Below are 25,052 nucleotides of genomic sequence, written 5' to 3'. Positions count from 1 at the left end.
AAGTGAGGGTACAGTTGTGGGTCACACTTTACATTAAGTGTCTCTAATTACTGTGTCTTGACATAGTAGTTACACAGTGCGATCGAGCTGCACTCTCTCATGTTCGTTGCCCCTTTTAAATAGACCCAGGACACACAGACTGGAGGTTTAGCACTTTGTGCACTTTTAATATTTACAAAAATAAATAAAACAAAAATAAACACCTAGCTCTTTTTCGAGCACTAACTAAAACACAAACCTAAACTAATTACCGGACAGCTAGGCTGTTTACCGGCTCAAAAACAAACAAAACACACAGTATTACAATGTACTTTATCTTTTTTGCATCATATATATAAGTACACGATTTTATCAGAAAAGGGCTAGGTTTGGGTTATTTCATGCAGAAAGATTTACACATGAAGTACATTTTAGCTATGCATTGTAACATTGTAATTGTACATGTATTTACAAAGTAACTACTGTGCGAATACACATTAATTAGAGACACTTCATGTAAAGCGTTACCCAGTTGTGATTGGAGCATTATTGGTTGGTTTAGTAGCGAGGATAAAGATACAAGACTTGGAATTGTAAAAGCTTTTTCCTCTTGTGAAATTCAAAGGCTAAGAGATTGGAAAAGCAATGCAAATTAGGTGACTTCATTTGTTCTGCTGGCAGTCTATTTATATATTCTACAAAGACATATCACCTCCCCCCACACCCCCGTTTGTTGCAACCTCCCACTGCTAACGCTATCAGAATACACACAGGCAATGCATAAAAACCGAAATAAGCCAATCAAGACAAAAGCTTGATGATACAGGCAGACCCCAAATAGCTCTGTGTCTTCTGGAAAGCTATTTTTAGAGATGCATTGTACCAATGTAGTATAATTAGCAAGGCAAGCGAAATAAAGAAGGTATATGTCTGGCACTCCGACAGCATTCGTCATTGCGTAGGTTTAGACCACGCTTTACATACAGCTGTGAGGATCTGTTAAGTTAAACAAATGAGTCAAATGACGATTAAACCTCTCAACTGATACTGTAGCCTAAATCCAGACTGTCTGTGGTCTGCAGGGTACTGATTGTGTGAGGACTCTTCCTGAGAGACAGGTTACAGGATAAGAGATTCCTAATATGATACCTTAGTGTTATCTTGAGTCCTGCAATTAGATTTGTAATGTGAAAATGCTTTTTATTTGACACTGCTTTCTGATACACTATCCACCCCGTCTAAATAATGAGCAACCAACGCGCGTTTAAAATGTAATGCAATCCAGTTTGCAACAAGTATCGATTGCGCTTTATAGTGGTGGTGTGGCCAGGGTGTCAATGAGATAGATGGGTGTACTTCTGCAGATCAAGCAATACTGCCCTGCTTTCTGTACAGCGATGTCTTGCGCAGTCAGTTGCTGAGGGTTTTTTTTTTATAGTTAGGTCAGACAGCACCCTGCCTGGCAAAACAAACCTCAGCACATCTGAAACTCTTCCACTGAAATACACGGTTTCATTGATTTGTTTTTTTTTTGCTAGTATATTCCCTACAATCATTTTTACCACTAATTGCCCATGCAGATTCATCTTGTGTATTCCCATAATAGAATGTTTACACAAATTCAGAGCAGTTTTTTTGCTTTTAGCAGGAGTTTTGGGGTACATTTAAATTCAGAACAAAAGCTGAAATGGCTTAAAATTCATTGAAATTAAGTGCGACGCACACACACCTAAAAAGATTAGTCTCTAGATTTTTCAGTAGTTATTACCAGACACCCGCGTATGAGATGTTGCGTCTCTGTGTTGTAAAATCCATTCTGTAAAATCAACACAGACAGACGGGGCTGTGAATGCGGCGGCCCTTCGCAGAGGCACAGTAATGTGCCTGACCCCTGACCCCTGACCCCAGGCGCGGTCACACAGCCTTCATGACGACTCCCTGCAGAACCTCCCTTGAGGAAAAGGCAGCCAATCGGAAGCAATCATCTTCAGTAACTTGGAGCAGCGAGGGTCTCACTCAGAAGTTATCAATACACCAGGCTAGGCTCACTAAGCGTTTACTTGAAAAGTTTACCCCAGATATATACTTTAAGCTACTGTAAGTTTAAGGACCATGACTGCTGCTGAAAAATCCTTTTACTTCCATTGTCAGGATGCATCTGAAGGCATCTTATGCAAACTTCAGGAGGTTCTGACAGTGCAAGACAGAGTCATGTGCTGCTCTCTGGATCACTCTTCAAGTAGTGCTGATTAGTAGTAAAATTGCAATGATGTCATGGACTGCATGCGTGCCAACTACCAGCCCTAATCAAGGTCTGGTTCTGCTTGATCATAGTGACTGGAACTCATATGAAACAGGGAGTGTTAAATATTACACTGCTCTGTATGCGTTAGAGGTGCAACCAATTTCCTAATCCATCATCGGACAGGTAATAAGAAGCAGTAACCGATGCACTGAGAACACTTTAATATTACAAATCAAAAACCAATGTGTGGACTCTTCATAAAAGTCTTAAAATACAACATTCTATCAGCTGAAATGTACCTTCTTTTACTCTGCAGCATTGCAATGGTTCAGTATTTGAACAGCATCCTTCCCCCTGTTGTTATGCACAGTATTTATTTAGGGGCAGTAACGAACAGAGACAGATGGTCCGTTAATTTAAAGAATTCACTTTCCAAGAAGTCAGGGTGAGTCCATTGCTGTAGCACCCTAATTAGAAATGAGATCTGACATGAAGGATTTTAGATAAGCGGCTTTGAACCACACCATGAAGGCAGTTTTCCTAAATTGCTAAAACACTAAAGAGATTTATGATCACACTAATCACGCTGTTTTCTTCAGAGACGGCATTCTCATTACTAGTACTGGCTCAAAGGAGCCATTATATGCCTGTCTCGGCTCAGCTGGCAGATAATCAACTCTCAATTTAGTGAGACTTTGCGGTGACTTTTCTTTATATATTCTTTAAAAATCAGTATTCTGAGAGTTTTGTAGATGCGCTAATCTAATGATTTTCAATGATAAGGCAGTGGGGCTACAATGGCTCTGCTTATATTCATATTTGAACATACTAATGGTGTCCCACATGCCTGAACCAGTACTGCTTGTAGTGTGCGGCACTGGAACCAGAGCAGCACTAGGTTTGCAACTGTACCAGGGCGGCTGAGCTATGCAATATTTAGTTTCAATTCCAAAGGGATGCTCACCATTGCTGGTAATGCCGTGGTCCACTGATGTTTTTAGCTCAGTTTCTTGTTCATGGGAATGCAATGATGTTTCAGTGCAGTGGTGCGCAGGTCTGGCTCTTAAGATCTGTTTCTTAAGGTCCTGGTCGATTTCCAAGCAGGTCCTAAATTGAACCTGCTAAGGATCGATTGAACTAATTTAGGACCTGATTGCAACTAAAACAGAGACTGTATAAACTGGATCCTGAAGGCACTCTCCTATGTTAGGTGCAAGCAGCTCCTGATTAGGTTTACTCTTCATCTGAAATGTCAGTGTAACGGATGTCTGTGAGCGGCCCCCTCCCTCTGTGTGCTTGAATTGCATCGAGAGGAGGAAGAGTGCACTGTGAAGTCTGCACAGCTCTGTGACTTCCCCTGATTGTGTGTCTGTGAAACCCAGACAGACAGACCTTTAAAAAAAAATAAAAAAATACAGCAGTGTGCATCTGTGACAGGCTTTGGTATTGTTGTTCAAAATTACACTGTTTTCAGCAGGGTTCGAAAAACACTTTGGGTCTTAAGATTTAAATAAATAATATAGGCCCTACCCAGTGATACTATAAAAGACTCAGATTAACACCATATTTCATCATGGATCTTAATTGACAGTCTGTCGGCTTGAGGATCAGTTAATAGCATTTAAGACTGTAAAAGGCAGGAATTTCACAAGCTTGGGTTTTACTTTATCTTAATAAGAGACTGTCTGCTGAAAACCTGAAGGGTATAATTTAGCGCTGGGGATCAATAGCTGAATCGCCGCCGCCACCGCTGCAAATCAAAGGAGATATTCACTAGAGGAGCCGGCTGTGTGGCAGAGCAGTGAGGAGTTGAATGTTTCGGTTGTGTGGAACTTTAACACTCCTGAACACTCTAAAAATCCAAATGGAATTGGAATGATGCTCGGTGGTTCCAAAGTTGGCTAAGTTTGAAACTCCCACCATAACATGGTCAATGGGGTTTGGGAGCTTCTAGATGCTCATTGATTACACATTGATTACAGCTTCTTAATGATAAATGCATCCCCTTCGCTGTTTGACTAATAACTACCACTCTATTGAATCAAGCGTGTTGTGTGATCAGAATCAGGCATGATCACATAGAGGTTTTTCCTGTGTTATTTGCAGCATTTTTAATTAAGTCCAGCTTATCAGGGTATTCAAATGTTTCTTCCTGTTTAATAATGCATCTGCTATTGCAGGGTCCCAGCTAAGGAGCTTGCTGTGGTAAACTAATTAAAAAGGCTGATAAGAAGCTGCTATCTCTGCAGGAGATGAGAGCGTGTTTTTTTAGTTTCAATTCTAAATGGTAACTGGATTGCAGGAAGTGGTTTTATAGCAGCTTTAGATTTTGTGTGGTTTTTGCTGGAGGATTTTCAGTTCTGTTGGCTCAGAACAGCCTATGTGCTTAAGAGACTGACTGCTCGTGTTCACAGCACTATCCCCTTGGATACAGAACTATCACCCTCTTTCTGGGGGAATCGCACTGTCTAAAACGTGACCTATTTTACAAGAAGCATCCGACGCTGTAAAGTACAAACATTGACAGTCGCTGAGGCGTGTGGTGGAAAACTATAGCCACCCCAAGTGACCAGAGACAGGTAAGGAAAGCTGGAAACTATTAATCTATACCAGTACATGACGGGGGTATTTCTAGCAATTTGAAGGGCAATCAGATACGTCATGCCACCCCCTAAGGACAGAGCACAGCTTGACCCGTCAGAAAGTGTCCGGCACTGCCAAGGGCATGGAGAGCCTGGGGCTGTCTCAGTTAGGAGCAGGTTTCTGTTTGTGCTGAAGGAGACACGGTTACCATACCCTGAACTACAGTACCATGGACAGAAGGGCCATGGCCTCTCAGGGTTTGATTGCAGACAAATAGGATGCAGCTCTTATCCTGCTATCAGCTGTTTTATAGCAAGGCAGCTGGAGTTATGGAAATGCTGAAGGTTTTGCAGTGGTTACATCTGTTTTGGAATCGGTTCAATGGGTGTGCTGCCCAGGCTGAGCATTTGCAGTAAATGCAGGTACTCTAACTGAAGACTTGTTCACTTTCTTACAGGGAAGGTACCATGAGGATAGGTTGGCTTTCTCAATGAAACAGTCCACAACTGCTAAAAGAGTGTTGAATCCCACCTATAGCAACATTGTTGCCATCTACAGAGACATTACAACACAAGGACACATGTGTAAGTGTTGGTGGAGTATCGCATAAACTAATAATAAATAATAAGTTCTGAGTGAAGTTAACTTTCTTAGACTTTTCGACAGGTCTGCAGAGTTGAAAGCCCCTTTCTTCAGTCTGGGTCATTGCTGTGGGATGGTTGTGTTAGCACGCTGCAGTCCTGCCTTCTCTCACGCCTGGCTGGGCTGCTTCACAGTCTCTCCCACCCACCCCTCTCCAGATCAGGACGAGCCCCACAGATTATTCTGCTCCAATCTCTTGCTCTTTCTCGGGTGATCTGTTGGCAGGCCTAATTAGGTCATTGATTGTCTTGCGATGAAAGAGCAGCGGGCAGTGGAGACGTCACATGGGTCCGTCCTGATCCAGCTGCCTTTCTTTTAAAATGTTGAAACCACTTTAGGATTCATATTCCCTTCTCTCCTTGCTTGGAGCCCTGTGCCGGAGCTTCTTTCTGCTGTTAAAACTTCATTCAATCACACCAAGAACACAAAAGAACAAATAAGGAGCAGGGGTGGAAATCAATAACTGCGACAGAAATGGAATGTATTTTTAAAAAATAAATAAATAAAAAAGGACTTTGCAAGTCATTCTTTGCTTTGGAAGTCCACCCAGTGTTCGTGGAAGATTAATCCTGTGTTATTTGAAGGAATGATCACAAATGCCTTTGTCTTGTCGCAATGCATCAGTGCCATCCTCTGGGTTTGTATTCCACGCCCAGCTCTGTGGATTACACAGAGAAGGAGCTTACCAGCCTGCTTGCATTGTCACGTCTCCCGGAAAGAAAGCTTTTGGTTCTTCTGTGATTAAAAGCAGGAGAGTTTGCCATCTTGATACAGGGTAAACGAGTAGTATAACCATGGGGAGAGCATGGTAAAAATGAAAAATACCATGGTAAACGTTTATAAGGGAGAGCCCATAGGTGTCTGTTTCTGTTCAATAAATGATGCTGTTTTACATTGGAAACAATTTAAATTTCTGAATTTACAATCCGCACACTTAAAAACTTTCCGATTAAACACAACTGGCTTATTTCTTCTTCTTCTTCTTCTTCTTCTTCTTCTTCTTAAATTAGTGAACATTTTATAAAGTTTCAGAGTTACAGACATTTCACCCCTTCCATTCCCGAAGTGCTGGTAACTTGGTCTTGTAGTGTAATGTAAACCACTTATTTTCAGCTTCTTATTTAACAGGACAGCTGCCCACTTCGCAGGGCCCTCCTTAGCAGTCTGTTACTTTTTCACAGACTATAATGCAGCTTCCTACAATAGCCTTTCATAGAGACAGACAATTCCTGTCAAGTGTTGGTACTCAGGTTGTGACAAAATACTAGAGAATGACTGGTAGAAAAAGAGGAAACCAAAAGGAGAAGATGAGTTCTGAAATGTCTTGTGGTCCACACTGATACAAAGAACAACTGCTTATAGAAAAACAAGTTTTCTATAGAAATCTGTTGAGCTGTTAGATATGGCAGTAGAATATTCTTTACAGTATAATGGTATTGATAATAAACATGCACCTTATAGGAGGCTGTTTCCAGTGGTTTAAGAAAAGGGCTTGTAACCAGGTGGTCCTCCTTGTGCTCCGTCTTTCAGGTGAGACGTTGTTGTAAGTGACTCTGCAGCTGATGCATAGTTCACACACCCTGGTCTCTAAGTAAGTCACCTTGGATAAAGGCGTCTGCTAAATAGCAAATAATTGTAGAAAACTGTCTATTCATTTGCAATAGACTTCTGTACATGTCTGTACACATCTATGCATTTCTGTGAATATACTGTATGTAATGATTCAATGACAGCATTTTGCTGAAGGTTTTTTTTTTTCAATGTCATCAGTGTTGAGTTTGTCTTGTTTGTTTCGGTGTTTCTAAATCTAGTTCTGTTTAGTGTTGCACAGTTACAGTTAATCCATAAACACACACACTGGGAACCCCATTGTGAAGCTCTGACGAAGGGAATGGGCAGCTAGTTCTACTGCTTCTCACACGGGGGACCCCATTGTGAAGCTTTGACGCCAGTAATTTAGATCGGCAGCAATTTAGATCACACGTCTAACCAGGTCAAGGTTCTTCTCTTACTGGGTCATGGCTGATGTAATAATTACATGGAAAATGATCTGTGGCATGGTGTTACCATCTAATTACAACATGTTGCTCATGAGGCTGTTTGATTACATTGCAATTACTGTGTAATATAATTTATAGTTACAAAGTTTATATTACTATGTAATAACATGTCTATTCACATCGTACAGTGCTACCATGATTATTATTATTATTATTATTATTATTATTATTATTATTATTATTATTATTATTATTTTAGCATCTGATTTGTAGATGTTTGGGGGTTCTGGACTAGAGGAATAGATTTTACTGTGCTGTATACAATGGTAGCTCATTATGTTCTGCAGCTCCAATGTACGGTGACACAGTGCTACAGCCTGACCTTCATCGTACATTCAGTAAGCCTGAAATGGTCACCACACCTCCAGGCGTGTGTGTGTGCACGGGTGTGTGTGTGTGTGTTTATTAACTGATTAATAATTTAACCAGGAAAGCAAAAGGCAACTCACTGTAGGAAAGAGTAAAACACCCTTAATGTTACTTAACAGCCAAAGAGCCTTTGAGTTAAAGTTGTGTGAGGTCAGTGGCGTTCGCTCCTTTCAGGAACACAAGGTGCTGCGTTGCACTTTGGATTCAAAAGGCTTTGAGAATTACCCCCCGTGTGAAATATGAACTTGATATTAATATGTAGTCGAGCTGCAAACCCGGAAAGTTTACCTGTTTGATTGTGTATTGTTTGTCAGAGGGAGAAACATTAAACCTGTTTCAGGAATCCTTTGTCTATTGTGAAAGCAATACGGTATGCCAATTTATAATGCCACATCATTTGCTACTTCCTTATTTAAAATACTAGGGGAACAACCTGTATACTGAATTGTAATGTATTGAGAGGAGAGTCACTGACCTTTTGGTTATTTCCTAAAACACACACATAACTATTATAAAGGAAGGTATTTAGGGGAGCACTGTTCCCTTGACTATTGTGTGGGCGTATATCTGGGTCATACCCACAGAGCAAAGCATCTGATTGGGTGACCGGCTCCATACAACAGAGTTAAATGTAAGAGCTACTGACCCCCTGTTTGGTGAGTTCACTCAGCTGTGAGTTACTCCTGGTGGTCGCGTCGGAGCTCTGGTGGTCCTCACCGCTGGATTGTGTGCTTAGAGAATGTGTTTATCAGCTGACAGTCGGTCAGTGGAGTTGTGGTTGATTGACACTTTGCTAACCTCTGCGCACACCCAGGTTTCCTTAAGTACAATGGCCTGCATTGTGTTTCATTGCAAACTGGGACTCTCATTTGCTTATGAATGATGTATTTACATACTTGATTTATCACACATATGAGTACCAGATCAAAGGCAGTACTTGATGTACTATATACAGGAGGGGGTCAAATCCTCCCTACCAAACACAAGCACAAACCTGTTAATTGTATTATTATTTGTTAATTGGATTATGGTTAATTGTGTAATTGTTTTCCAGCTGTCAATTATTGTAAATTAAAGCCAGCTGACTAATATAAAAAGGTGGCAGTCAGTCTGCTCAGGGCTGCTGAGTAGAAGGAAGCAGGAGGCAGTGTACGCTGGTTCTGAGCAGTCAGTCTGCTCAGGGCTGCTGAGTAGAAGGAAGCAGGAGGCAGTGTACGCTGGTTCCGTGCAGTCAGTCTGCTCAGGGCTGCTGAGTAGAAGGAAGCAGGAGGCAGTGTACGCTGGTTCCGAGCAGTCAGTCTGCTCAGGGCTGCTGAGTGGAAGGAAGCAGGAGGCAGTGTACGCTGGTTCCGAGCAGTCAGTCTGCTCAGGGCTGCTGAGTGGAAGGAAGCAGGAGGCAGTGTACGCTGGTTCCGAGCAGTCAGTCTGCTCAGGGCTGCTGAGTAGAAGGAAGCAGGAGGCAGTGTACGCTGGTTCCGTGCAGTCAGTCTGCTCAGGGCTGCTGAGTAGAAGGAAGCAGGAGGCAGTGTACGCTGGTTCCGAGCAGTCAGTCTGCTCAGGGCTGCTGAGTGGAAGGAAGCAGGAGGCAGTGTACGCTGGTTCCGAGCAGTCAGTCTGCTCAGGGCTGCTGAGTAGAAGGAAGCAGGAGGCAGTGTACGCTGGTTCCGTGCAGTCAGTCTGCTCAGGGCTGCTGAGTAGAAGGAAGCAGGAGGCAGTGTACGCTGGTTCCGAGCAGTCAGTCTGCTCAGGGCTGCTGAGTAGAAGGAAGCAGGAGGCAGTGTACGCTGGTTCCGAGCAGTCACAAAAGTAAGGTAAACCGCGTCTCTTGCAAAGCTGTACCGCAGGGGTTATTGTTTATGTTTGCCGGTAAACAGCTTAGCTGTCCAGTAGTTAGTTTGTGTGTTCATGTGTCTAGGCAGTGCTCTGTAAGGAGTTAGACTGTAGGGAGTGAGTGAGTGCACCTCTTTTACTATATATATATATATATATATATATATATATATATATATATATATATATATATATATATGTGTGTGTAATATATTGAAAATGCATTCGATTTTGGGGATACTTGAAGAATACAGCTATGGACAAAAGTTTTGCATCACCCAATAGAAAATAATTTTGTTTCATAAAGTCGAATGCAACCTGCTGACATTTCGAAATCTAACATGAAATACTGTACTACTATTATGGCTTTCGGTAGACTTTTGCCATATAATTTAGTATTTTTTTTTTTTATTACATGATGCTGGTGTGAAGTGTCACGGTTAGGAAAGTCTTCGATAAGCTTGCTTTAATAAAGTCCCTTGTACGTCGTGTTGCAGTGGCACTGTTGTCCTTGGTATCTGTTATCTGGCCATGTCTTCTATACAGCCAGTTTTTAAAGTCTGTGGAAACATTTTCTTGTTTTGAAAATGACTTTTGCAATGCCTATATTCCATTGTGTCTGCTGTTCACTGTATCCATATTTACTGTTTTTTTTTTTTTTTTTTTTTTTTTTTTTTTTTAATTAATGCAACATATCAAGAGTTACCAAATTACCAAAAAGGTACTAAAGGGACAAAGTGAAAATAAGTTCCAGGGACAACAACTTAAAGGAAGTCTTGTGGAATTTCCCTTAATTGGTTTTGCTATGTTATATCTTCTGTCCCGCTCGTCTGCATGGGGTGGAGCGTTGCATTCGTATTTGCTGTAGCCTTCCTTTGTTTCTTAAGAGACTAGTCTATGTGCCGATGGCGCTAGGTCATGGTGAGTTACTGTTTCAAGGTACACACACTCCTCCAATGTCTTGTTTAAATCCTATACCTGTAGTAAGGAAATGAATGTTTTTGTTGTTCACCTGCTCCATGCTTCCTCAGCACAGCGACGACACAGTGACTCTCAGCCCCTCAGAGAGGGGGTGTGTCTGTCCAGAGGAGCCACAATGACCTGCTCCTGAAACAGGAGCTTCTTTGTGTTCAGCCCAGGTGCACCATTTCCAAAAGCAACAGTGCCTGCACTACAATATAAGAAGACGGCTCATTGTTTGGGAATATTGATCTGCAGTTAGTGGTTAATATTCTTCCAGGTAACAAAAATGTGAAACGAAAGAAACAAAGTCGATGCTGAATCATTGGAATCATTTGTGTTGATATAGTGTGGCTTTGTGTGTCTGTGTCTTAACCTGTGATATGCTTCCTTAAAACACAGACCAGTGCGTTTTGTAATACTGTGAGCCAAGGAGAAAATTGCTCTCTGAAACGCCATGATAGGCTGCTCCAGCTTTGCATCAGTGTTCCGATCAGAAAGGGAAGAAAAAGCATTTGCTTCTCCAGATTGCTTTTGTTTGTGGGAGAAAAAGCAAAGAGGATTAACAGGAACACTGAGAAGAGGCTCCCGCCCCCCAGCATGAATACCAATAGGGGAATTGCACTAGTCCTCTCGAGAGGGAGACTGGGGGCAGGTTGAGTCTTGTCTTCATTAGGATGTAACTTTCCAGAGCTGTGACACAATCTACTGCGTCAAACTGCTCCCAGTTTCTATTGTGTCTGTCCTGCAGTGTTGTTCTGAGGAACGCTGTGACCTCATTCAGGTTGTGTTTCGATTCATTGCCGTGTTTGAAAACAAACTCTCCCCCTTTCGAAAGCAGTAGCAGACTTAGCTTAGCTCACAGTAATAGGCAATATCATGACTTGGCAGCTCCGTTCCTGGAATGCTGTTCTGTTCCAGGTTTAATAGCTCTCATTCAACCATCAAGTGCTGTAGGACCCCGGCCTGGGAGTTAATTGATTCGATTTAATAAATCAGAACATGGTTGGAACAAAGACCAGGACTGGATGTTCCAATGTTGCTAATGTTACAATTCCGCTATACATTTTGATAGAATGTTGGTTCTAAAGCAGCACTGTATTTTTTGACGGACTCCTAACCCCATAAGTCTGATTTTCAAGGGTTCCAGAACTATGGGGTATTCTCACATGTTAATTGATGGTGAATGCTGAGACAGGAGTTCTGTCTGGTGCTATTTGGAGGATTATCCTGTTTTGTATGGGTTTAAACTTTAAAGGGTGGGATTTGGTTCCAGTGTAGTTGTCTCCGCCCCCCCCCTCCTCCTTCGGCCACCTGAATGTTTCGGCACACAGACCCTGTTCAGCAGGGCACAGGGAGAGTAGAAGAGCATAATGCAAGCACTGCTGGTGATATCACAACGAGAGGCGGGTTCAGGAGAAACTGGTCTCCTAGCAACCGCCAGAAAGGGGGGAGTGTCTCTCTTCTTAAACAACTGTAGAGCTCTGTGTGTGTGTGTGTGTGAGTGTGTCAGTTTGAGTGTGGAGACCAGAGGAACTGCAGTGTGCTGTGAGGCGTGAACAGGCAGGCAGGCAGGGTATCTCACTGTGGATTACTGGATACAAATTCCTTTTATTTTTTTGTTCCTTTGCATTTCGGTGGGGGTTTGGTGATCGAGTTTTCATACCTTAAGGTGAATGTCTTCCCCGAGTGATGCCCAGAATACAGACTCTTCTATCGGAGGGGATGAAAGTGATCACAGTTTGAACATCAGGGTAAGGCTGGCTTCTCTGTTAACTGTGTGAGGGACATGGGAACTGTTAGATACAAGGGCTGTAACTCTTCCAAAGTCCATTGTTCAGTCAATAGAGGGGACTTCTCTGTTGAGCAGCGTTTAAAATGTATGCCACGGCCAGGGGAGTTTTTCTGCTAGTTTTACATGTGTTTTCTTTAGTGTTTTTGGTCCTGCTGTCATTTACAATCATCATAATCCATGGGCAGTGGGATTAATTGTTAACCAACTGAGCTGTTATGTAATTTAAAAACCTGAGGCATGATTTTAACAGCAATATTATCGTACTTTATTTCCCACTCAGCAAATCTGAAATGCCAGCACAGAACAGCTGAGTCGCTCTGGACACATGTTTTAAAAGATTAAATGACCCCAATAAAATGAGATGGAATTACAAAAATAGATAGATGATATCTAGTACTGTGGGCTCACTACAGTGACTGTAAAGAAATGTTGTAAGTTTTGTTATCCTACTATTCCAATGATGTAATAATTATCATTGAAGGTATGGGTGTGGGTTGAGATTTATACATGTGTGAATGTTAAAGTTATAGATTTGAGAATAGGTTTGTATTATCAGATTGCTTGTATGTTATTTAAAAAATAAATATACATATTTATTTAAAATAATAATAATAATAATAATAATAATAATAATAATAATAATAATAATAATAATAACATGGACCTTAAATTAGATCTTGAACTGATTTTTTTAATTAGTTTGAAAAAGGGGAAAATTTAATTACAACAGAAGATTAAGATTTAGCAAGTAACCCCCCCCTCTCTCTCTCTCTCTCTCTCTCTCTCTCTCTCTCTCTCTCGGTATATATAAATACTTTGTTGACTGTTAAAAATATATCTTCTATAGGAAGTAATGCCTATATATATATTTCACGCCACTCCCAGAATGATTAAAAGGTACAATTTATATCTAAAAACGTATCAGGAAAAGTCTGCTCGAGGTTCAAATCTTATTTCAGGTTGTTTTGCAATCAGGAATAACTGGATTACTTATCTGCCAGCAGGTGTTAAAATGTCGCTAATTAGCAATGGGTAAGGTGACATTTCATTTACATACAAGAGTCCAGGCAACTGCTGATCATGTGTGTGTAAGTGTGTCTCGCACACCATGCCTTTACACAGGAAACCTATCAACGTGAAGCAGGTGTGATAACACCAGCAGATTCCTATTGCCTTTGTTTGTAAAGAGATAGAAATGAACTCAATGATTGTGTGCCAACAAGAACAGAGCAAAGTTCTATTAAAGTCTCTTTTTCCCCGGACACATTTCAACGCTCGTTTGACCCGACAGATTCCCACACTTTGTAATAATTCTAATTAGAGATTTCATGACCTGTCCTGAACTATATGCACAGAAACATGAAGGCTGTAAAGCTTACAACATTTAATTGGTAAATTTAAAATAAAAACCACATCAAACGCTACAGAATTTCCCTGAACGTTTAGCTGAAAATGTCGAGTTTTAATCAGGATCTTGCATTTGTTGTCACATTTCTACAAATGTGTCCTCATTTAAAGTACCTTGTTGTTTTGTAAACCACTGTAAACCACTGTCATAGAACATGGTATGTATAGCTAAGTATAAATACTAAATCTAGTCTAATTATTTGTTAATGTGCACAATAGTTACAACGGCAATCAATCAGACGTAGATTTACAGTCTTGATATTTAATTTTGTAGCAGAACTGGTGGGTTAAAATATAAGTGGGAAAGCTTTACAGTGCAGCCACCTCCCTTGCACCCACTCACCCAGCCTTGTGTCTGACAAATAATAACTGCACATTTAGACGACCTTGTGTTTAAACCCGTGTGTGTGAGTCCTGTTGATAATGTTGGTATACAATCCTCAGGAAAAAAAGGATCCTCCAACAGTGCAGGCTGCCCTGAGTATGGCTCTGATGCATGATAACAGCTGATTGTATTGGGTGCAGGGAGATTGGGAGATCTGCATGCATTGCTGAGTGCAGAGTGAGGACTGGTTAGCAGATGTGGCAATGATTTACAGGGCTGTGAAAGGATGAGTTACACAAATGCAACATGCTGTGTTGACTGCCTGTGCCTTGAATTTGCATGAGAAAATAAAAGTAGTGTGTGTGTGAAGGTCAGGCACCAGTTATTCGTTATGGAAGTCTTACAGGCACTCACGGTGTCTAGATGAATCGTGATACTTTCTTTGTATTATATATTGTACTGTTGTAGTGTATCGTTTGTATTTTGATACATGGCCCAATGCATTACACAGCTACTTGTAGTCCACCAAATGGCTCTTGAATGAGGAATAAGTATGTGTTACTGTTCGTTCTGCAGCAGGCTTTAAGGTACTGGAGGTAGCAGTGGTGTGTACGATACAGATCAAGTAGAGATATGCACCAAATGTGGACATAGTGGCTGAAGTAAGTTCCCTTTTAGGAGGGTATCTTGGGGTTTTTACGTGGCATTCCTTGTGGTTAAATAATATAAGTTTGCTATTATTTGAGGGTGGTGGTGTGTGAAAGGTGGAGTTTTAAAGATATTTTTGAAGAGGGAATGCCAAACATTGGACTGGACATGTTTGTTCAAATAAGGGGAAGCTAATCCATGAGGCAAGAAAAACAAGCTGTGATGAAAGAGAAGGTGTGCTGTGTTTGTGGTCATCAATAACATTAACATATCTTCACAGCCTGTGCTACCGGAAATGGACACACTATCTGCTGCTATTGTACCGTATAGCACAGAAGTGTCTGAGTGCAGAGTTCATCTTATAGTAACTGATAGCATTACTGGAGAACTGCTACCATTGTCTTCAGTATTTTGGAAATTCTTCGAACAAAAACAAGGAAAGTGAAGACTGTGATACCGGCAGGCTTAATCAAGAGATCGACTTCTGCTTCCCTAATTTATTTACAAAAAATATACAGCTTTTGACTTATGTTTCAAAAATAAGCTGCTGACATGCAGCTTATGTCACGCGATAGCATTTTAATTGTTTGTCCTCGGTCTTGGAATTTGAACTTCACAATCTATGGTTGAATTTGGACTAATTCCCCTAAAAAAAAAAAAAATCAATAAAAACTGTTACTCCTGTATTGTCCAGTATGTAATGCGCAAGTAAGTTGTTTTTTTTTGTTTTGTTTTTTTTATTAGCTGGTCCACTAGTTCAGCCTTCAGCTACTTTTTAAACAGCATGCAACACCATGTTTGGAACACAAAGTAACAATACAGATTAAGAACAATGTGACCTTTTGACCCACAAGCTCAGGGTGTCCCGGGTCTCTAAAACAGAAGCTGTTACGAGTCCCCGCGGTCTCCATGTCGTTGAAATATTGTTTGCTGACTGAACATTCCAGAGCTCCCAGTCTACTAAATAATGTATCAAGGCAATTCATTTGCAGGATATATTAAAATGCTCAACCATCCCATGAAAGCAAATAAGCAGGTGATTTGTTGAGAGCAGCATTATAGAAAAACGACAGAAATCGAACCTTACAGATGCCTCTTGTACAGCTGTCATCATGGGACAAGCACACTCTTGCTTAATGTTACAGATCACACAGGCAGAGCAAGCAGAACCATGTGCACAATGGTAATACGTGTTAAAAAACCTGTCGGCACCTTAATAAACACCTAACAGGGATTCATGAAGTGCTTGTTTGAGATTGCGTCAGTCCTTGCATGTAGGGCCACAGCAATAGAAACGGCACTGGAACATGGCTGGAAGCTGGCAGACCGGCATGCATTTCAACAACAGTTCCCAGAATGTCTGTAACAAATATTAGAGTGCTCCCTGGTTATTTCATTATCTTGACATACAAATGGTGAAATATTGAAGGCTGTCTGTGTGTGAAGTCCTTCCACAGTGAGGTAAAGGGCATGTACAATTCACCACCAACGTGGTCTAACCAAGAATTAGCAGAGTTTGTGAATTCTCGAACTGTCAGCTTTGCAAAGCTCCATTACCGTAAGCCCTGAAATTGAAAAAGCAAATCAATTATTTCGGTCTTCACTTGTGTTGATTTTAACGTGTTCTCACCACTGTTCGTTTGCCCTTTAAAATGAGACCCAGCACACAAAACTTGGGAGTTTACCGCTGACACACACTTTTAATAACGAGCACTAACTAAACCGCCAGGATCACCTGAACTAACACACCGCACAGCTAAGCTGTTTGCCAGTAGACAAACACACAGATTTACACCCAGTACTGCTCAGAAACAGGGCACACACCTCCCTGCGTCCTTCTCCTCAGCTGTCTCCAGTGATTTGGCTGTGGGGTTTATATTCCCCAAAGAAACAGATATAGGCAGCTGGCACCAATTTACAATTGGCCGGGCCAACTGCCAAAACAATAAAAAAAGTAACACAATAACAAATTTGCAATAACACACATTTGCACGTGTGTTTGGCAGGGAGGATTTTAACCCCCTCCCTGTCCTGTTACAGTGTGTTAATAGTGTTTGTTAATAGCCTTTTAGGGTGGGGGGGGTTTGCCATTGACAATGGCACATCTGTCTTAATGAGCTGCCTCAAAGGAAGAGCTTGTCTTTGTCCCTGAACAGCACAGCACAGCAGCAGCAGCTCACTGTACAGGCACAGACCCTGGATCCCATCCTCTAGCCTTGTCCCGCTCCCCCGGATGTCCCCAGGGTGGAAGAGTCTCTCTAAGTGAATTGACAGTTCGTCCCATCAGCCACTGCGGCATGAGATGATGGCTTTGAGCTCTCGGCAGTTCTTCTCATGTATTATTTTAGATTTCACGGTGGGCTGGATTGAAGCACTCCTGCTTACTGGGGCACCTCATTACAGTAATAAGTTCCTTGAAATCCTGTCTGAGAGATTAGTGCCGCCTTGGTTATGAATTATATATGGAAGCCATGCAGATCCCCAAGGGAGCTATGCTGTATTTAAGATGCCAGATGATATGAAAAGCTTTACCTTACTCGTCTGTGCGATTCCTGATATTCGAAGGGGCGAGGTTTCTGTATCAATACTGCTTATTATAATCCAACTTGTATACTCAATACACAGCCCTACAGTCCTTGACATCAAGTGTCTCTGATTACACTGCAATAACACAGTAGTTACACATATGTGTGGGTAGTTCACATACAACAGCATGCTTAATTACAAATAAATATTTGTCAGTTTTTAATTACACCGGCGTAATGACAGTGCAGTTATAGACACTTAAATAGTTACTGAAGGTGGATATCAAGTAAAAAAAAACTCCTGAATACACTTACGACACAGTATTTAATTATTCTGTGCAAATTGAATTTTCTGCAGAAAGCTGCTGTTCAATCATGCGGTTTTGATATGAAGGATTCAGGTGAAGATTTGCAGACGCCTCCTCCATGTGAGTCAGGGCTGTAGTGGAAAGAGGTTCCCAGGCAAGCATTGGGACTGAGACCTGATGGCTGGTGTTGTTTGATTTTCTTTTTCATACGTTGCTCTGTTGACCTGCAGCTCGGGAGCCCCCAGTCAGACCCTCAAATTGAATTTCAGCAGAATATGCACCTGTTAAAGAGCAGACTTCACCAGGCTGTTCTGATGCACGACTGTCCTTGTGGTTTAAGAGGGCTGATTTTCCTATATAGCTGAAGCAATTTGCGATGTCCTCTCTTAAAATGTGAATGTTTTATCACTAAAAGCATGTAGCCATGAATAAACACGCTGCAAAAATAAACAGCTTTTTTAAAAAGCCATACAGAAGTACGGTATGGTAATATGTGTCTTTCTGATCAGTCACATATCTGTGTGTGCTTTATTCTGCATGTTGTTTATCTACCTGGGCGTTGCGTTTGCTTTACTTTATTGAAATGCACTCTGCACAGCCAAACGAAAATGCAAAATCAGCCTGACCTTTCAAGGCTTGTCAATGGCTCTGTTCTTGTCTGAAATGCAAGAGCAATGCATGTGTGAAGCAGTGTCCTGAAACCTTCAGTATCTTCAGAGTAGAAGTTACTGTACCTGGACCTGTCCCCTTGCTGTATTGAAAGCCACATACCTATTCTTAACCACAGAGATGTCTGGCAAAGGTAGCAGGATGCTTTCTGCCCTTGTGCATCCAGAGCTGCTGCTGGAGGGGCAGGCATTATTAACACTCCCTGCTCTGTGTATGTTTGCAGCTTACGTCACAGGGAGAGGTTACCATTGCATAAGGCAGGCTTTCACAATGGGCTCAGGTGTGACTTAGTCATGCTGTGATCAGTTGATTCAGAGCATGTTTACAAATGGCCAGATTCTTCAAACTCCTACAACCTGGTCATTTATTAATGATATACCTAAACAAGGCAAATTGTGAAAGCCGTGACTGGGTGCAGGGCTAGTCTGAGTTTCAAGTCTCATAAATGATGCTAACAGGCTGCAGTGATCAGGTTCTGGGGGGTGTAAATGTGCTGAAACACTGTTGTGATGCTGCCAGTATTGCGGGCTGCGTCCGGATTCAGGGTTAACATGGTGTGACTGTAGACTGCAGGTTACAACTTGAAATATAAACTAATACAAATTAATACAGTGACTTACTCTTCAAAAAAATATTGAAACGATCAATTAATGACGTAAAATCTAGGATTTGTACAATTTACTGTCAACATGCCTGCCTAACCGTGAATGAACCTAATAAATAGTGAATTATAATTAGTGAATTAGATGTAATGGTAGCTGAAATCATGTAGAAAATACAGCAGTGTGGAGTAGTGGTTAGGGCTCTGGACTCTTGACCGGAGGGTCGTGGGTTCAATCCCAGGTGGGGGACACTGCTGCTGTATCCTTGAGCAAGGTACTTTACCTAGATTGCTCCAGTAAAAAACCCAACTGTATAAATGGGTAATTGTATGTAAAAATAATGTGATATCTTGTAACAATTGTAAGTCGCCCTGGATAAGGACGTCTGCTAAGAAATAATAATAATACTACGTTTATGGATAAAGTCATTAAGGCAAAACTTTGGTCAAGGAATTTGTACTGATTTGTTTCCGCGTATTATCCGACTGCGTGTTTCAGGTCCTCCGTGAGCAGAACAAACTGTGCTTTAAACCCCTATAGATTGCTGCATGATGTCTGTCAATGCTGTTTCTGTAGTTTCAATTGCGCGTCTGCCGTTTGTTTGTTCAGAAATAGAAAAGAGGGCAAATCTGAAGCCGTTCATGATTATAGCTGCAGCAGCAGCTCGGTGTCGAAGAGAACTGTAATAAAAACCTATTCCAGGAGCCAGAGCCCTCCCTTCAAACAGCAGCACTTTCTTTCCGGGGAGATTGTCTCCATAGCAACCAGTTTTTTCCCACTGTCTTGCCAAGCAAACAGGAAAGTACAGAAGCACCTAAACTTCAGAGTACAGCAAGTAAGCGTTTTTAGTGCTAACTATTACAGCTTAGTATACAGTGGAAATACTGTGCACTGAACAGTGGCTGTTGAGATCTAAATGATTCTCCAGTACAGGGAAGTCAGACTCCTATTGCATAGCAGTTTCACTCATTCCAGATTTTAATACGAGCCTCGTTAGTCACAGTGTATTGGTAACAAGCTCAGGAGTGTCTTATTAAATTCATTGTCAAACCAGGAATGGATCAAACTGCTATGCAACTGGAGTTTTTGTCCCTGCGGTGTCATTGAGAAGGACATAAAAGTATTTAAAAAAATCTACTAAAATCTGACTGCTATAAAATGGTTTTACAGCAAGCAGTGGATGAGCCCCACACTGCCAGTGAGACCTTGCAATGGCTGTATTATGCACTGTTAAGAGTTTTATACAGTGGTTGGCATTTAGTATATAACTGAAATGTGAAGGGTGCAGAAGGAGCTAGGTCTGGAGCTCAGTATTGAGACTTGGCTGCTGTGTGGGTGGTCTTCTGCTCCTGCAGAATACTAAGAGGGTCTCTTGACAAAGACCCGGATTTATCGCCTCTTCTGTGCTGGGAGCCGCGTCTAGTCAACGCTTTCCATCTCAGCTGTCTTGTCGCTCCCGTTATCTTCCTTTTTGTTGTGCAATAAATCCATCTCCCCTTTGTTTTATTATCAGAAATAAAACATGCCCGTGGTTTTAATGAGAGGTTTCTCTTCCTATTTCTGCCACGATGCTGCCGTTGTGCAAACAGCTGAACATCAAAACAGGATCGCGCTGGTCTTTATTTTTGTAAAATTTTTGAAAACGCTGGGAGTACTGCGTGAGTCAAGCGTGAGTCAGTGGGTTTGGTATTTTGAAAGTACTATTCTGAGATCAGCTGAAGGACAGTGAAGGAATTGGCCATGACAGAGAAACAGATAAGTTCAAAGAAGAGCCACATGGCTATGCATAGAATTGCTTAGATAGTGATCCGCCTTGCTCTCTCTCAATAGGAGAAAGGTATGAATGAAGGGGCCATGCACTTTTGAGGAGCTCCTTCCTAGCAGATTTTAAGAGCCTGGAGAATGTTTTTTTTTTTACTTATTTTAGTGTCTATTTCAATTTGTCGTTCTGTCCTGTCACACTGGTCCAGCATACACTTTGCACCTTTTTTTTTTTTTTTTTTGAATAATCAACTCTTTAGATTCCAGATTCCGCTTCTAGAATGCCCGTTGTTTGCAGTTCTACAACAGCGATGAATTTTAATATGGGTGTTAGGGATCAAAGTGCTATATCTTCAAGCAGTTGCTCCTGTTTGTAATTTACTTTAAAAAGAACAAAAAGCCACGTACAAAATAGGAATCCAACAACTTGAGCATGCTTGAGAGACCTTGAAATGCATTACTTTGTGACTCAGTAACTGACTGCAATAAACGCTGTGCAGTTCTGTCCTGCAATTAATGCTGGTAATTACTGATGCAGAACACACTAAGCAGTGGTATCTTTGCTATTGTGGTTAAATGGGAGCCTTTTATCCCAAGCTGATCCTATGAAGAAGGTATCATTAGTAACTCTATACTGCACAGCTAGTTTAGGTTTATGAGCCATCTTAGATGAGTGCCTCATCTTACTGAAGCTGCCTTGGAGAGCTGGGGCATTCCAAGGGATCGAGGGGCAGTTGCTTGACCCCTGATGTCAATTCATTCTTTTATTGGAAGACCTTTGAAACACAAGTGGTACCTGGGACATCCCACACGGGGGGAGGGTTGGAGGAGGAACCAAATGTGCATGTAGGAAGAACCTTCATTCTAGACCAGGCTGGTGTAATGGCGAGCTGGATTTCAGTGGGCTGTTACCCTGAAGGGCAGCATTGTCACCAGCCCAGAGAGCGGTGCTGGTATTGTTTACAAGCACTCGAGTGTCTTATATAAACCTGATCACATTGTAAACCAAAACCAAAGAGCCTGAGAACGCTTGGAGAGAGCATGCAGTATTCAGTGACGGAATTCGGTTTCAGGATGTCACTGCAGAAGAGATTTGGGCGGACGGGTTTTTTCTGTTGTGTATCAAACAGAAGCTCATTGGTTTACATAACAAACAGTGGAGTTAATCACATATAAAGCACTGTGGCCCCATTAACTGTGCCCATGCATTGCAAACCAGGGCAGGTTTAGAGATCAAGTTGAGCTGCAGTTTGAGCCATTGCAGGTTTTCAGACTTATTCACACTAAAATAATGAGCGTTTTGAAAACATGATTGTGAATGAAGGACGTCTTTAACGGGTGTTGATTGCCCAATATTTAAGTAGTGTGGATAGGGTAATCATTTGAAGCCTGTGCTACAAATCTGTAGCCTGCGTGTCGTGTCTCAGCACTTCGAATCACACTAAATAGGTGGAATGGATCTGTTATGCAATGGGAGTCATAAACAATGATCTCTGAAGGCAGTGTGATACCCAAGAGACCACAAGGAGACATCCTTGGCCCTTCCTGTCCAGGTTATTGTTAAATTGAATTAAACAGACCTCAGTGGTCATACTAATTGAATCATTTAATCCCCTGCATCGTTACTGTATGGCCTCGTCCATGTGTGCTGCCTCCATGCTGCTGTAACCAGTTTAGCTACCTGCAATGCAGCACCCGGACAATCCTTGAGTTTCTCCACTAACATTGTGCGCTTTGCATTTGCGTTACTATGGAAATGTAATTTAAAATCTCTATGCCCACTTTACATATGGATTGCGTGGGAAGGGAAAACTATAAAAAGAAAAAAAATGTCACAGTGATTCAGAAACTTTATGTGCAGGCTTTCTTTACCACGTGGTCTCTTCTGCAGTGTGTTAAACGCTGAGACAAGGAGGGGGTTAAGGCTAGTGGAAATGGTGTCCATTAATAAGTCAATAAAGGTTCCTAAACGCTAGGAGGTCCACAGTGCTCATCCCATCCCATGCGCAAAAAACTGAAGAAACACACACTCCTGTTAATTAAGACTAAAGTTAAATGGTGATACTGTACTGCGGGCTTGACATCATTCTTTAAATTAGTGGTAATGTTATTTTATAGTCTTGTTTTTAGAGGGGGCTGTTCCCAACGGAGATCATGCAGAAACACTTTCATATCAGTTATAAGGTAGAACACACACAGCAGCATCTTATAACCATGGCTCCTGACTACAGCGTTACAGTGTTGTTCTAAACTTATTTACTCAGCTTCCATGTATGCCTCTCATCCTACCCTCTGTGAATCTGTTGAGTTCAGCACCTTGCTTGGGTGCAGTAAATCAATTCCGGAGATAATCCGGTTCTTGTTTGTTCTCCCGTGTTTCCGCAGCGAGGGGAGGAGGTGCTGGGACGCCCCTACGTGGTGTGTGATCGAGCGTACGGAGAGTGCGAGATCTTCCCCCCTGATGAGGACGGCATGACGCTGCCCCAGCGAGACGGCCACCGCGAGTCGGACATGGACAGCGCCATCGGGAGCATGCACAGCTCCGAGGCTTCCGACCTGTGCAGGGGAGATGACAAGGAGGAGGGGCTGGGGGGGCTCTTCCTTCCCACAGACAAGTGAGTTCAACAACGTGGTTACAGCTGGGCCGGGCATTCTCACTTCATCTAGGTCAGGGGTGTCCAATCAATCAAAAAGGGTCATTCCACTCTAGGTTTAACAGGAACAATGAGATGAGGAACTACTGCAGGGTCTGGATGGAGGTTTGATTGGTTCAGGGTCTGGATGGAGGTTTGATTGGTTCAGGGTCGGGATGGAGGTTTGATTGGTTCAGGGTCGGGATGGAGGTTTGATTGGTTCAGGGTCTGGATGGAGGTTTGATTGGTTCAGGGTCTGGATGGAGGTTTGATTGGTTCAGGGTCTGGATGGAGGTTTGATTGGTTCAGGGTCTGGATGGAGGTTTGATTGGTTCAGGGTCTGGATGGAGGTTTGATTGGTTCAGGGTCGGGATGGAGGTTTGATTGGTTCAGGGTCGGGATGGAGGTTTGATTGGTTCAGGGTCTGGATGGAGGTTTGGTTCAGGGTCTGGATGGAGGTTTGGTTGGTTCAGGGTCGGGATGGAGGTTTGATTGGTTCAGGGTCGGATGGAGGTTTGATTGGTTCAGGGTCTGGATGGAGGTTTGATTGGTTCAGGGTCTGGATGGAGGTTTGATTGGTTCAGGGTCTGGATGGAGGTTTGATTGGTTCAGGGTCTGGATGGAGGTTTGATTGGTTCAGGGTCTGGATGGAGGTTTGATTGGTTCAGGGTCTGGATGGAGGTTTGGTTCAGGGTCTGGATGGAGGTTTGATTGGTTCAGGGTCTGGATGGAGGTTTGATTGGTTCAGGGTCGGATGGAGGTTTGATTGGTTCAGGGTCTGGATGGAGGTTTGATTGGTTCAGGGTCTGGATGGAGGTTTGATTGGTTCAGGGTCTGGATGGAGGTTTGATTGGTTCAGGGTCTGGATGGAGGTTTGATTGGTTCAGGGTCTGGATGGAGGTTTGATTGGTTCAGGGTCTGGATGGAGGTTTGATTGGTTCAGGGTCTGGATGGAGGTTTGATTGGTTCAGGCTCTGGATCGTGGAGACACTTCGTGTCAAGTGTTACCTACGAGTCTGTCTGGTGTCGCAGGTCTATTCCACACAACCCCTCGGCTGCGTCGGACCTGTCCACGCGCTCCACCGCCTCGCTCATCAGCAACGAGGAGCAGTTCGAGGACTACGGGGAGGGGGAGGATGTGGACTACACTCCCAGCAGTCCCTGCCCTGACGACGAAACCAGAACCAACGGCTTCTCTGACCTTGGCTCCTCCGTGTCCTCCAGGTGAGTCTAGAGAGTCCCTTACAGACTCCCAGCCTGCCCCAGAGTATTTACACTTGTAGTAGCTATTTTGCAAAGTTACTCATTTTCTCTGCTGGCCTAGAAGATATCTGTATTTCTGGAAAGTGCCTGGGGATACCCTGGCATGATATGATGTTATATCGGTTTGAATTGCATTGTATTTAGTTCATCAGGGTCCCTGATTTTTGGGTGACTCCAGTGTTTCTGCCTTGGTTGGAAAAGGCTTAGAAAAGCAACAAACATACCTTTTTAAATAGTGAAGGAATAACAAGTTGAAAACATCAAGGGGCAATACAGAAGATGTTTGCTGCTGGTGTTTCTGTCAGAAGAGAGGGGTCCCTGCGGAGCGTGGAGGGGAAGGCAGCTTACCCGACTCGGAGGCTTCTCCAGGTCTCGATGGATCTGTTCTGCTGAAGGCAGTCTAGTCAACTCCTCTCCTGCAGGACCCCACAGTGATCTCTGATCTCAG

The 25,052-nt window shown here is 42.5% G+C and overlaps 1 protein-coding gene across 3 annotated transcripts in view; it reads left to right on the top strand.

The window, feature by feature from the left end:
- Positions 1 to 25,052, top strand: part of LOC117424629 (rab11 family-interacting protein 4A-like) — a 70,674-nt gene that overhangs the window by 26,315 nt on the left and 19,307 nt on the right. For 2 of the 3 annotated variants that reach the window (XM_034928533.2, XM_034928535.2), the window contains exons 4-5: positions 23,094 to 23,323; positions 24,374 to 24,565. In XM_034928533.2, the coding sequence (XP_034784424.2) occupies positions 23,094 to 23,323; positions 24,374 to 24,565 (422 nt within the window). Of the gene's footprint in view, positions 1 to 11,878; positions 12,423 to 23,093; positions 23,324 to 24,373; positions 24,566 to 25,052 lie in introns of those variants that run through there. The other variant, XM_034928536.2, reaches the window with a different exon arrangement.

Source organism: Acipenser ruthenus, chromosome 19 (assembly GCF_902713425.1).
Source record: "Acipenser ruthenus chromosome 19, fAciRut3.2 maternal haplotype, whole genome shotgun sequence".
Taxonomy (NCBI): Eukaryota; Metazoa; Chordata; class Actinopteri; order Acipenseriformes; family Acipenseridae; genus Acipenser; species Acipenser ruthenus.
Note: the sequence above shows the minus strand (reverse complement) of the source record. Positions and strands in the feature narration are given on the sequence as shown.